This window comes from Microchirus variegatus (genome assembly GCF_963457635.1).
Source record: "Microchirus variegatus genome assembly, chromosome: 5".
NCBI lineage: Eukaryota > Metazoa > Chordata > Actinopteri > Pleuronectiformes > Soleidae > Microchirus > Microchirus variegatus.
Window position 1 is genome coordinate 12966872 of NC_139806.1, and position 14835 is coordinate 12981706.

The window sequence follows — 14835 nt, forward strand, 5'->3', positions numbered from 1 at the left end:
GGAATACACATATATATATATATATATCTCAATCATCATATATCATCACAATTACCTACTATAAAATAATTTTAATTATATTTAACTTTAGTATGTATTACCTGTGGCTTTTTTTTCTCCTGCTTGTCAAATTAGTTGCGGAAGATACACTGGTGCTTTTATTTTGAAGGCCAAACCGTTGTGTTTCCCGTGCGTTTTGACTCGTCTATCAGTTAAGTCGTCGCTGCACGGAGGTGTGAGTGGAGGCGCACCGCACATCTGGACTGCGGAACAACCGCAAAATCAGCTGCGTTTGGCAGAATAATCACACTGAGCATGAAGTTGTTGTCATAATAACTGTTATTGTGGTTATTTCACACGTGACTGTGTTTCTATGACGTTGGAGTGATGCTGTGGACTATGACAGTCAGTGGCATCACATGATGGAGCATGGATGATGAGGTTGTGACTAGACTGTGTTATTAATCGTTTATTCGTTCATTAAGGGCCCCTGAGAGCATCCACACACATACAGTTTCACATACAAAAACACACAAACGTTACACATGAAAACAGGAACAAACACTGGTGATGATACAGAACACAACCACGTGGAAAAAACACAGGAAACAGTCTAACTCCAGTTAAAAGGGGGTTTCAAATTAACCAAACTGGATCAGCTTGACTCATTTTTGTGTTGTAAAATAACAAAAAGCAATTGCCCATAAGAACCCAATAATTTTGTAATCGCGTGTGAAATTGACCTGTACTTACTGAGTAAAGTGAGATGTCTGCAAACCATTTGGAGAATGACTGAAAACACAAAGAAGGGCCCGAAGTTTCAAAAGTGAAGTCGTTCAGTAGTTTGACAAGATAAAGTACCTGTTTTCAAATCTGACTTGATAGAAAAACTTCGACGACCACATACACGAGGAACCTTGCGACCGATATTCGACGTCTTAATCCTTAGAAAGCACAGACTCGACGATCCAGTCAAGGCATGGCACCACACCCTTTTGGAGTTTAATCAAATGACTTCAGGGAGGAGATTCCAGGGATCGCAGAGAGAGTCGTGTGAGGTAACGTGACACACATGTTCGGTTGTGATATGTCTCCACATTCATCCTCTACACCAGGGTTTCTCACGCTACTGTCCTGCGTGTTTTAAATGTTTCAATGCTCAAACACACCGGATTAAAAGCAGCTTGTCAGTAAAGCTCTGCTGAAATTTGAATCAGGTGTGTGTTGGTGCATGGAAACGTCTAAAACATGCAGGACAGTGGCTCCTCAGGATCAGGAGTGAGAAACCTAGCCAGATAATCTATTCAAATCAGCCTAAAATCAGAGGGAAGGACCAGATTGGGACAGAAAATCTGAGCAGATATATCCTCTCATGTGGGGCAGACTTCAGCTCATGCACCGGCCTTTTCCTCTGTGGACTGAATTCACCTTCCTGCTCTGACTTGGCCTAAATTCTCCTGACATGGAAAATGGTCCAGGTAAGCATCAGTGTCTGCTTCCTCTGGGGCTGTAAGTGCACCCATGCTGACCGAGGATAAATGGTGTCACAACACAGCTCTCCTGCTTTCCAGATGAATGCACACATGGACTGCACTTTATTCATGCACAGACAAATGAGCTGTCAGCGGAGAGAGATTAAAAAGAAAAAGGGGGTTTGCTTCTTATTCTCTCCTTTTCCTCCCAGTGATAAATGCATCGTATTCAGGAAGAAGAAGAAGAAGTTTATCTGCATGTTCACTCTTGTTTCCTGAAAGCAGGAGGTGGTGTTTTTCACAGCCCCGGAAACCATGCTGCACACATACTCTAGCACCTAGAGGCCACTGCCTTTTTTATAACACTAATTCAAACAGCTTCAGCCTCCTTTCAGGAAAGTGCATAGTTTGTTTGTGTGTATAAATATACGTGCATTACATTGTTGTGTTGGTTTTCTGCTTCCAGTTGTCCATTGGCTGAATAACAACCCTTTCACAGCTAAGCCTCTCAATGTCCGTCTCAACTTTTTAGACTTATTTTAACCATAAAAAGGCCAGAAAATGTGCTTTTGCCCATTTTTCCAGAATAACTGTCAATATTTGGCAGCTATTTAGAATCTACTGCAGGTTAAAATGGCCTTTTAAACAATTACAATTACACAAACACCAGACTGTCGAAATTTGAACAGTATAACACATATTTAAAATAACATTTGTTTTTGTGTCTTTGGCCAAAAACAGATCAAAAAATGGAAAACAACTCTCTCCTTTCTGGTGACAAAGACGCTGATTCTCCGGCTTCCTGCAACAGTGCGAGTAGAATTACCGTAATAACCACATGTTGGCTTTGATGTGCAACTTCTCAGCTTTTAGAAACCGCTGGAATTTTTTCCGATAGCACAAATTGCGGTAATGCAAAGTACGCTTTAAAGGGTTAATAATGTTTATCTTACACAGTTGGTTGGTTGCCTCAATGTGACCCTGTGGTGATGGATACAGGTGCCAGCTGGGATTGGCACCACCAGCCTGGACAGGTCACCGGTCACCGTGACCCTTATGTGGAGGATAAAGCACCAGACGCTGAATGAATGCATGAATGAATTAAGAAAGAATCTTATGCAGACAACCTGCATATAGCAACACCTTTCAGTCAAACTCTTGCCAGTATGCGTTGTATGTGTTTTGTTTTATCTTTGCAAACCACAACTTTCAGCCCCTTCGGCACACCACAGTTATATTTGTGTCGTGAAGTAAATGCATATGACGTCTGTGCTTGGTTTTTTGAGAACCCCCCTAAATCCTTAGAACACAGAGCATTTCAGTTGCTTTTTTCCACATGTTAAAAAGTACAGTATATCCAGAGGCTATAAGAATGTGCATTATAGAGCGTATTATATACGTTTTTTCAGCACAACACTGTTTAAAATCAGATTGAATTTGTGAAATGTGGAAATACGTCACAGTTCAAAGATCACGGCTCGTTTTTATCGACAAAAAGACAAGAAATACAGTCTATTTGTGTGATTACTGCATAATTATACTACTTTATATCGCTACTAAAAAGCAATACAAACACATAAAAAGATGAAAACACTTTTTTTTGGTAACACATTAGATTAGGGAACACATACTCACCATTAACTAGGTGCTTACTAACATGTGTATAAGTAGCGTACTAGCCCTTTATTAGTAAATATTAAGCACGTATTAACACCTTATGTAAGAAAAGTCTTAATTCATATCGTAATAGAGGTAGAATAAGGTGTTAATATGTGCTTAATTTTACTAATAAAGGGCTAGTATGCGACTTATATGTGTTAGTAAGAACCTAGTTAATGGTGAGCACATTCGAAAAACAACCAAGTTTGACCAAAGCTGCGTTACAGATTAAGTGGTTATGTAAAGACTTCAATGTCACCCTGGTCAGTTTCAAGGCCCCATGACACTCACCGCTGGGTCCCTTGAAACACCGGTGGATGGATGTTGGTGTTATACGTCATTTTTATTTGTTCAAAACCAACAATTCATGTTCCTCTCTTGATTTTCAAACTGTGTCCTTTATCAGTCCTGCAGGGGAAATTCCTTCTCTGCATATAACCTCATCCGGTAACCCTCTGGTTACGAGCCAAGTTCCCTTTCTGCTTGGCCATGCATGGGCTGCCTCTATCAACGTTAAGTACAGTGTTTACACTGGCAAGACTAACAATACAGAAAAACACCACAAAAGCAATATAATAATTACATTCTGGTGGAATAAAGAATGCTGAAAAGTTATGTTGTATCCTCTGCAGGTTCATTTCTCATTCCTGGTGACTGATCCTGGGCGGTCACCTTTCTTCCTGGTCTTCTGAGGGACAAATGCTTGGCTGTATCTGGGATTACTGGCCTCTCCTGCCCTGTAACACGGGCACTGGATCCTTATTATTGATCTGCTGCTGAGAGGCGACCAGACATTGACACAGTCCATCACTCTGATGATCCCAACCACATCTAAAACACATGTAAACACACTCGTTCTGCTCCGTAATAAAATTCTAATTGCTACAGCCGTTGTGGCTGCAGTTAACCTTTCTTTATGCGGTGGTTAATAATAATTATGGCTGTTGTAATTAGCTTTTATTGCTTTGTATTAATGTCAACATTGTTACTGTTATATTATTGTGCTGTTGTGTTGTTAACCCCTAGCTGTGCAGTTGTCTTTGGTCTCTCTCTTTTGTCTTCCCTTCCTCTTGTCTGTATTTTAACAGAATCTAGACTGACAGCCTACACTCAGGTCCATAAATATTGGGACATCGACACAATTCTCTTCTTTTTGGCTCTATACACCACTACAAAGGATTTGAAATAAAACAAATAAGATGTGCTTTAACTGCACACTTTCAGCTTTAATTTTGGTATATTTACATCCAAATTGGGCGAACGGTGTAGGAATTACAGTACTTTCAATATAAAATGCCTTAAGAACAAGCAGGAACTGAAGACCTTTGCAGTAGAGGCCTGGCAGAGCATCACCAGGGATGAAACCCAGCGTCTGGTGATGTCTCTACCTTCCAGTCTTCAGGCTGTAATTGATAGCAAAGGATTTGCAACCAAGACTTAATTAATGAAATTTTGATTTATGATTGTAGTGGTGTATTGAGCCAAAAAGAAGAGAATAGTGTTGATGTCCCAATATTTATGGATCTGACTGTATATGCGTGTGAGCTTCCATGACAGAAAGTTCACAGAAACAATTCCTTTAAATGTTTTTTTTTTATTCAAATGTATAGTGATTTGCCATTCATTCATTCATTTGTTCATGATGGTGTTCTTTTAAATACGGGATGTGAAACTGACTGCAGGGGGAGGTAAAGGTCTGTTTCAGGACGTGCAGGAGGATTTATGGAAGTAACTAAATGTATGTATTTGAAAAAAGTCTACACTTTACAATCCACAAAACACACTTTCTTCTCTTTGGAACCAATCGTAATCATTATTAAACCTATTTCAGTGACCAAGGATTTTCTCTTGACACACAAAGTTTGATATAGAGGGGAAAAAAAAATCTATACTTTCATTTCTCAGTTGCATTATTTAAAGAAAAAGAGGAACTTTGCGTAAGTGAGTTAAAGAGAAACTTCCTGACTTCACTCACAGCTCAGACTTTCACCCACACCGTTGGAACCTTGTCTGGTAAGATCAGAGCTTTTTCAATGGAAATTAAAACCTTATTTAAATATAGTAATAAGATAAGATATTAGTTAGAGTTTGATTTTGACTTTATGTTACAGATCATGAATGTCAACAGCACCCAGGAGCCTCTCAGAGGCAACAATGAGGACGTTTCACGCTCTTTAGCTCTGGCTATAGGTCTCCCACTCTCCTTTTTCCTATTTGCGATCGTGGCTGGCGTCATGCTGTACAAATACCAGTATAAAGTGAGGAATGCGATGGCGTCTGCACGCAGTAAAGGCCAGAAAAACAACAACAAGAAGAAGAGGGATAATAATTCCCTTCACCGTACCAGTGTGGGCTCAGAACACTCAGCGTCGCACATCCCCATCTATGAAAACGTGACCTCTCAGAAGCCCAGATCCAGCAAACAACCAGAAACCCACAGCAGGTAAACTAATACTTTAAATGCTTCTGTATCAGTCAGGACTCACAGCCACTTTATTAGGTACATTGTGCATCTGATAAACTACATTCGGTCGAGTTGAGAGATGGTCATCTGCATATTGACTGTAAAAAGGGGGTTATTTGTGTGATAGCTGCCATTTTCACCCAGATAATCTGGATATTTTCTCTTTTTCAGACCATTATTTGTAAACACTATGAAATAACCAAAGTCATTTCAATATACTTGCTTCCCCATATTGACGCTTAGTTGTCTTAACTATGACTACACACTTAAATGCATTCTATTTCTGAGAATTAAAGCAGTTGAACACGCGTCATGCACCTAATTAAGTGGCAGTAAGTGTGTATTCGGCAGAGAGGAAATGTGAAATCTGAAATGCCCTTTTGTGACAGTCCAACTATCCAAAAAGAGAAGAAATGAGGAAACACTGCACGTGACGTAAAATTACCCCCACTTTGCTCAAGACACTGTGTATATTCCCATGACTTGGCACACATCAGCTGGGGATTTCTGTTATTCAAGATAATTTTAAAGTCTATTCAGCTCATGAATCAGTGCCGAGGTGGAAAGGAAACTGGGAAGTGTCAGTCCACACACAAGTTGCACGTCCAGTGTCGAGCACTTTTATGATTCCAACGTCATCCATTGATCTCCCCCTTAGGTTGCCCCCCAGTGAACCTGAAGAGGACTTGTACTTGCAGTGTGACGCACAAGACGACGCCATATACAGCAACGACCCGCAGTGCAACCTCGTCATCCTCCAAAACTCCAAAGAAGAAGAGGATGTGTACATTATTCCAGATTCATGATAGGAACAAATATGTTCGTGGATAAGAGTCTGTATGTGAGTTTGCATGTTCTCCCCCCGTGTGTGTGTGTGCAAGGGTTTTCTCTGGGTTCTCCAGTTTCCTCCCACTGTCCAAAAACATGCAATATGGGGATTAGGGAAATTGAAAACTCAGGGTTTCTCAATCCTGGTCCTGGGGAGCCACTGTGCTGCATGCTTTAGGTGTTTCCCTGCTCCAACACACCATTTATTTGAATCGGGTGTGTTGGAGCATAGAAACACCTAAAAGTCCTGCATGTTTTAGGTGTTTCTCTGCTCCAACACACCCGATTGTGGCTCCCCAGGACCAGGAGTGAGAAACCCTGTTCTTAATTGACAGTTTGTGATGTTTGTCTCTATATCTGTGTCCCTGTGATGGACTGGTGATCTGTCCAGGGTGTGACTCCGCCTTTCAGCCTAAATCAGCTGTGATTGGCAACAGCTCCTCCCACGACCTTCATGTGCAGGATAAAGCGGTATAAGATGGATGGATTCTGTATGTATATATGTATTAATTTTGGAACACTTCCATCGTTGTTTACCGGGAACCAAGTCTGTGCTACACATCTACATTGTTACAAGTTAAAAAATATGCTGCTGCTTTTGAATATACAGTACACTACCATTCAAACGTGTGGGGTCACCTATTCAATTTTGTGTTTTCCATTAAAACTCACACTCTTATTGAAATTAATAGAAAATATAGTCAAGACATTAGAAATAATGATTTTTATTCAAAATAATAATTTTGTCTTTTATGTCAAAGAACCAGCAAAACTGTTTTCAGCTGTGCTAACATAATTGCACAAGGGTTTTCAAGATTTCTTTTTAGTATTGAAAAAAAGTGCTTTTCCTTAAAAAATATAAGAACATTTCTACGTGACCCCAAACTTTTGAACGTTAGTGTAGCTGAAACATAATCCAGGAAAAAAATTGTATTCTTCAAGATTACACCCACATAGCAAAGGTACACATTATATTTTACTTGTACATGTATTATTATTGTGGATGTATGTGTACATATATGGTATCATGTAGTTTGTTTTTTTTACTGTACTGCTGTGCACAGATCAGATTATGACCATGTTTGGACAAAGATCCAGGGTAATCAGTTTGCAGATTAGATCTGATTTCTCTTGGTACGTCTGAACTTACTGATGACCTGCTTTTATGTTGATCTTTGGAGAAAGTGTTGGACAGTTTATTCATATGATAAAGTTACGTATCGGATAGCAGCACACCTCTTTTAATCTCCTTCATATCCCTTAATTATATGTGAAATCATCACTTCTTAATCTTCTTGTGCGTGATGCACATGCTCAGTACATAGATATGTCTGAATTTTCTGTGGGAGGGTTTAAAGTGTAGTTTGTTGGAGAAAAAGAATCGTAGAACTTGCTCACAAATTATTATTAATTTAAATGTGATCGGTGAAACTTTGCCATTGGACAATTTGAATAAAGCCCTTAACTAAACTGATAGAGGATGCTATAATGTGCATATCTGAACATTAAAACCTGGATGTCACCATAACAAGATGCCACAGGTGCTAAACATGTAAAGTAATTATTTAATTGAGTTTATTCGCTTTGATTGAGTCCAAACGTATCAAACTCTTATATAAAAAATTTCCAAAATATTATTTTTCTGTTAAATTCCACAAATCAAGGGAATGTGTAATGGAAAATATACAATGTTTATATAATAACAGCACAAAACAACTGAAGCAGATCAGATTTGTGGCTTATTAGAGACAACATACTGTGCAGAGAGGATGTGAAAGTTTTCATGATCATGTTGCAGATCCTGTTCTACATGTGGAGATTAAAACCTAGAAAAAAGCCAATACCACAGGCCAGTGAGTTCTTAGATTGCACACAGACGAGTTGGATAAATATTGTTTAATGACAGTATTTATTCAGTTTTAAGATGTTTAAGATGCAAGAACTCCCTCGTTCTCACATCTTTCAGTCCCATCCTTGAGTTGTGTCTGTATTTATTATGAAATGTGGAAACATTCAAGTGCAACACTTCCGTCAGCATCAATCACAGCATTTATTTGGTTTTTATGTGTGATGAGTGAAATGTTGAAGACGACAAACATAACATCTGAACCACAGAGCCGGCCCGAGCATTTATTGGACCCTACGCAGAATTTGATTCTCCTTCCCACCACCAAAAATACTCCACTATTGTCAATAACTGATCGATCAATCACTGTATAAAGGCAGCGACCGGCGTTTATTTTCAAGTATGATAACTTAATAATAATGCTCTCTTGTGACACACACAGTATCAAGTGTTTTCGTATAGGGCCAGCTCTTCTCATAACAATAATATAATACTTAAAAAAAAAAAAGAAAAAAAAAAGACATTAGAATTAAATAGTAACATGTACTCTTATGGCAAGCCGTTTTAACATTTAATAGCTGAAATGGATATGTATTACAGATATCTGTAATTCAATTCCTCCTATCCACAATGACATTCTTCCTATCCACAATGACCTTCTTCCTATCCACAATGGCATTCTTCCTATCCACAATTGTCCTTTCAGATATCCACAATGACATTCTGGATATCTAGAATGAACATTCTGGATATCTTACTAGGAGAAACTCCCATTTCAGATATCTTCAATCCACTTATTAGTAGTCATAATAACATTTACGGTAATTGTAATGAAACCGCACTGAAGTGACGTCATTTGTCCTCTGAAAAATTGACATTGTGGATCAGAAGAATGTCATTGTGGATAGGAATAATGTCAATGTGGATAGGAAGAATGTCATTGTGGATATCTGAAAATGAAAGCCCAATACACATGAATGGCAAAAGTGACGTAATTTGTCCTTGGAAGAATGACATTGTGGATAGGAAGAATTGAAATACAGATATCTGTATTACACCTCCAGTCTAGCTATTAAATGTTAAAACGGCTCGCCATAGTACTCTAATATATTGTAACTTTAAAAAAAAACAAAATGACACAAACAGGACTATAAATATAACTTAAAATAAATAATGCCAAACAAAACAGTGACTCAGCAGTAACATCGTTTCATCTTCAAAAGTAAAAAAAAAAAAAGAAACATGCTATGTAAAAAATGTCACCTTTCTTTTCACCACGTAACAGCAACCCCCGCCTAAAGATTAAAGCCTACAGGAAGTAGCACGTATAACCTTTCTTCCCTCAGGCACAGTGACATTTACTGACAATCAAGTCATCGAAAGGTGTCAGTTTTAACTTTCCCCTGCTGTCATAGTGCATGAGGACCATGGGCTCGTAGGCCGCCGGCACACAGCAGGGCCGAGGCGTCCCTCCTTGGTTGAGCTGGTGCAGACGTGACTTCACCTGCGTGTGCATGCTGGCTGGTTTGTAGTTGTGGGGGCATGTGCCGTCGCAGAAGTGCATCGTGTACTCGGTTGGGGCCACGACCCAGTCTGTCCAGCCTATTTCTGTGAAGGACACTGTGACGGACTTCCTGCAGCACCATCCCCGCTCGTCACAGTTGTCCTCCACGTTGGAGCGGCGCGTCCTCGTTGCTGCTTTGGGCTGCGTGAGGCCTAATGCCAGAGAGATGATTGGCTTTTCTTTGAGGGCGTCGCTGTCATCTACAGCCACACCCACATCCACAACCAGCCGCTGACCTTCATCTACTCTCATCCACTCCTCCACCTCAGGGCTGAGGTCCAACACCACATCTCCAGAACCGGAGACATTCACACGGACCAGAGAGTCCGCGTGTGTCCAAACAGCCAAGTTCGTCGGCGTCGTGCCAGCCACTTTGACTTCAATGTGTGGATTTGCCTCAGGCCGGACTGATGTGGGTTGATTCAGGTTCAGCCTGGTGATTTTCAGTTCCGCTGAAGCGAGTGTCAGTTGAGGGTGGATGTGCGAGTTTTTATGGAAAACAGCTCTGTACCACTGCGTGTGTGGAGCTGGCTGTGGGCGTTCTCCCCACCATAGCACTTTTGCCGCCTCCACTAAAACACACAAACACACACACACACATCATTAGACACAAACTCATCTGCTCTGTAATGATTTCACAGTTTAAGAAATAACCAGGCGTAGAACAGCTAAGAGCGGAGAACCAGTGGAAACATACCTTTCATATCATTTGTTGACTTCCTATTTTAGACATAAGTATTTTAGACATAAGTCAACATAAGTTGAGAGAGTGACACGGTGCGACAGGTGTGCCTGCCTGTCACGCTGACGGCTTCTGAAAGTTTGTAGGAATGTGTTTTGCTTTGACAAACAAGCACATATGCAAATTCTCTCCAGGTTAATTCCAAGTCTTAGATCTTTACCTGGAGCAGCTATATACAGTAGTTGCACAAGTTATATGAAGTTTCCATAGACTGAGTGAGCTTGTGCAAGAATAACACGTCATGTTCCCTCCTATATCACCACTGAGACTTATCAAACACATCAGTCCTTCAAGTGTGGCAGTGCTTAGATTATAGATTTTCTAGGTTCCTAAACAAATATCTCACCTGTGGCTGGAAAGAGGAGAGTAGAAACTGTGGATTGCCTGGTTTCACTCATCAGCCGGCTGGAGTTTCTTCTCCTCTCTCTTAGTTTTTCCCTGTAGAGCTGATACATCTTCCTCAGCTCCTGATCCGTGGCCTTCTCTTTGATCCTGGGCTCCCTGTCCATACCCAGTGAGCTGAGGATCCCCATCTTCACTGCCTCCAAAAGCTGGGCCTTCTGGGTGTCCGTCCCGACCCCATCAGGAGGTGTGCCTCTGTGGGCCACGTGAGGCCAGCTCTCCCCTGAGCTGGAGAGGCAGACGACGAGCAGCAGCGCGCAGGAGATGAGTGGATGGATGGAGAACATGGTTCGCCTGTCAGGTGGATTAGGTCTGAGAGCGAGCGCTGCAGCTCAGGGAATTGGGTTGGTCCATGTTATGAATGAAATTCTTGACTTGCTTTTTATTTATAGAGCCTTTGTGTTGCCACACCCCTCTTCAGTCAGGTGAGTCAGGTAAGCCTGTGATGGGCTCAGTCAGGGCCACACTGTATATGTCATGTGGCAATTTTTAGCTGCAGTGTGTTAAGTGTCAGTCGATAGAATTTGAAATATGTGACCTTGATGTAGAATTATCAGCTACTTTTGAGTCATGGTGCACTGTGGGAACAGAGAAGAAGTGGAAGTGGAAGAGACATAAAAGATTTAGTTGAGAGCATGCCTGTCACTGCATCAAATAATTTACCATATGTTTTACATGGACCAGTTCCCAGGAAAGGCACAATGGGTAATTACATGTACACTCGTTTGTTTTTTTTCAGTTGATAATTCAGTTGTTCATTGTTCATTTTTTTCTGTCTCTTTGTATCACTGCCCAGTCTGCTCAGTTCATGTGTGTGTTCACGTGCCAGCAAGTGGACAAAACCTGGGAGTCCCCCCATCTTTCAACTGACATTTAACACACAAGGGAATGAACAACTAATGGCAAATAAAGAATGATGATGAAAAAAATAGTCAGTTCAGCCTATAAATTTAGAAATATGTGACTTTAATGCAGAATTACCAGCTACTTTCAAGGCATGGTGCACTGTGGGAACAGAAGAGACATAAGATAAGATCTTTTATCGCTTATTGGGGGAAATTCACAGCAAAATTAAACAACACAAAACAAGCAAGGGATTAGAGAAAGGTAAACCAGGAAAACTATATAGGCTATGTGCATTATGTACAAGAAAAAGTTATACATGAATGATAAAATGTCTCTGGCTGATGATTTTGTGATATCACCTCCATCAAATATTATGATATAATATTGACCAGTTCCCAGGAAAGGGACAATGTGTAATTTCAGTTTGCTCAGAGTTTGTTCACGTGCCAGAAAGTTGACAAAACCTGGGAGTCCCCTGTATTTCAACTCCCATTTAACACACATGGGAATTAACGTCTAATGGCAAATAAGGAATGATAAAAATGAACGTTCTTGACTGATTCTTGTTCAAGATCAAGCACAGTGCTTGTATTTTTCTTTTTTAAAAAAAACAAAAAAAAGAGATTAAAACAGACTGAAAATGCATGCAAAAGTGCAACTTGCACTGTCATCTTTATAAAAGCACTGCATTCTCGCTGCGTCAGAGCAACCAAGGCGACCAAAGAGCAAAAAATCTCAGACGACACCTGTCTAGGAACAATTGAGTTATCAGCCTATTATGTGTCAAATCTGAACTGCTATCAGTGTGACTACACAGCACTTTCCTCACACTGTTACGTGGTCGTCTGTGGCACTGACCCTATTCTCATTCACAGCCTCAGCTGACTAATAAACCTTTTCTTTCAGGAGTGGAATATAATGAAACAATAGAGTATTGTGACGTTCTGAGAGACAAAGTATTGTTGTAATGTTATACTGATAGGCGGGCTATTAGAGGTGAAAGCGAATACTTTACATTATCACTCGGTATGCAAGTGCAACGTGATATGAAATGATGAAGCAAGGAAAAAAATGACGCATTGCACAAACCTAAAATGAAGTTTCATTAAATGTCAAAAACAAAGGAGAAATATAGAAATATAGTCCTGAGACTATAGACATTCAAATTCAAACAGTCAGTGAGAAGCTGATACGTAACTTTTCAGTGACAGTGTGTAATTCTCCACAGTGAGTCACCGAGGTGATGAAACAGTCATGTGCCCCGGGTCGAGCCTACCTTGCAGGTTGGAAGTGTGTGAAAGGTGCAGAGTGACTCATGCAAACGGGCATTGTTTGTTTCGACTGTCATGTAAGACTCTCATTTTCATTCCACCGGCTCTCGTCACTCTTTCATCACTGGAAAAAAAAACAAATGCAGGAAAAACCACAACGTGCACTTGGAGGGAGAGTGAAAAAACAGTAGTGAATTTTCTGGGCTATTGTTGTAGCACAAAAGCCATTAACGTTTAAATACCTACTGTGTTTTTCACGGCATGTTATGACACAACAAGCCAGCTTTGCAACTGCTGAATTTTTGACTCAACCCACTGACACATACACTACCGTTCAAAAGTTTGGGGTCACTTAGAAATGTCCTTATTTTTGAAGGAAAACACTTTTTTTTCCAATAAATGTAACATTAAATTAATCAAAATTACACTCTATACATTGTTAATGTGGTAAACGACCATTCTAGCTGGTTTTTAATGGAATATGTACATAGGTGTATAGAGGCTCATTTCCAGCAACCATCTCTCCTAGAAATGAGAGTGTTCTAATCGTACATTGTGTTTGCTAATCATGTTAGAAGGCTATTGAATGATTAGAAAACCCTTGTGTAATTATGTTAGCACAGCTGAAAAAGTTTTGCAGGTTCTTTTTTGAATAAAAATCATTATTTCTAATCTTGTCAATGTCTTGACTATATTTTCTATTCACTTTGCAACTCTTTTGATGAATAAGAGTGTGAGTTTTAATGGAAAACACACAAACAATTGTATAGGTGACCTCAAGCTTTAGTGTATGTTTACACTAAACGCTAATTAAACCACACAAACCTCTCTGTATTTCTCATATAGTGATGCTTACATCTTGTGTCACCCGAAAACATTCCTGTGCTGCATGCAGGAAGTGACAAGTATCTTATGACAAACAAAGGCGACGGCAACACTGCACTAGACAAAGTAAAATGATGTAAAGTTTCTGTCCATGAAGACCGAACGGAGGCGGAAAAATAACCAAAACTTACGCAACGCAGCTCGAGGTCACAGGCTTGTCACGAATGAAAAGTGGCTCCGTTCTCTTTATCAGAGGTCAGTGACCCATCAGAGGGGTTAGGAAACGGTTATTACAAGTTTTAAAAAAAGCAAACTGTTGCTTTAAAAATAGACCAAGAAGAGGATGACAGCACGTTGCATCAGCGTGACAGTGACAGTTGCAGTGATGTTCCGTCTGAGGGTTGGACAAGACGCTACAAGAGCATGTGAGATAAGTCTGAACTCATGCGTTAAACATCATTCATATATATCAACATTTTTGTTATTTGAGTTGAGTTCATTTGTTGCTTGGCACTGTCGTTGGCAGTATCGCCTGAAAAAATACTTAACGGTTGAGTCTCAACCGCGACAGATGAGCACAGATAAAGACGTGTCGTTCATAGGCAACAGGTGATTTCCAGGGACTCTCCCTGTCTCTGAAACGCTTCACCAACCTTTTATTGCAGTTTTTTGGTTGATTTGCAGCGTAACCTTGAATGCTGGAATGGAGACCTGTCCACTGAGGTTGTGCGTCAAACTTCCCTCAGGCTAAAGAATGTAGCTCACTCTCAGATCACTTGGTTACGATATGTTACGCTGAATGCTCCTTGTGGAATTAGTGCTTTATGATGCCAAACATGTGTTGCCTACTGTAGCTTTAATGTTATTAGTGTGGTTTACCTTCAGAAAAAGTAATAATGGTGGATACTTTTTTTTT

At 40.2% G+C, this 14835-nt stretch overlaps 1 protein-coding gene across 1 annotated transcript; it reads right to left on the minus strand.

Annotated features, from left to right (window-relative positions):
• Positions 1-9611: 9611 nt before the first annotated feature.
• gdf15 (Growth differentiation factor-15) lies at positions 9612-11264 on the minus strand (the record flags this gene model as incomplete). The annotated part of the gene is made up of 2 exons (XM_083889524.1): positions 9612-10405; positions 10922-11264. 2 exons carry the CDS (start codon positions 11262-11264, stop codon positions 9612-9614), a joined length of 1137 nt encoding a protein of 378 aa, XP_083745650.1.
• Positions 11265-14835: the final 3571 nt, after the last annotated feature.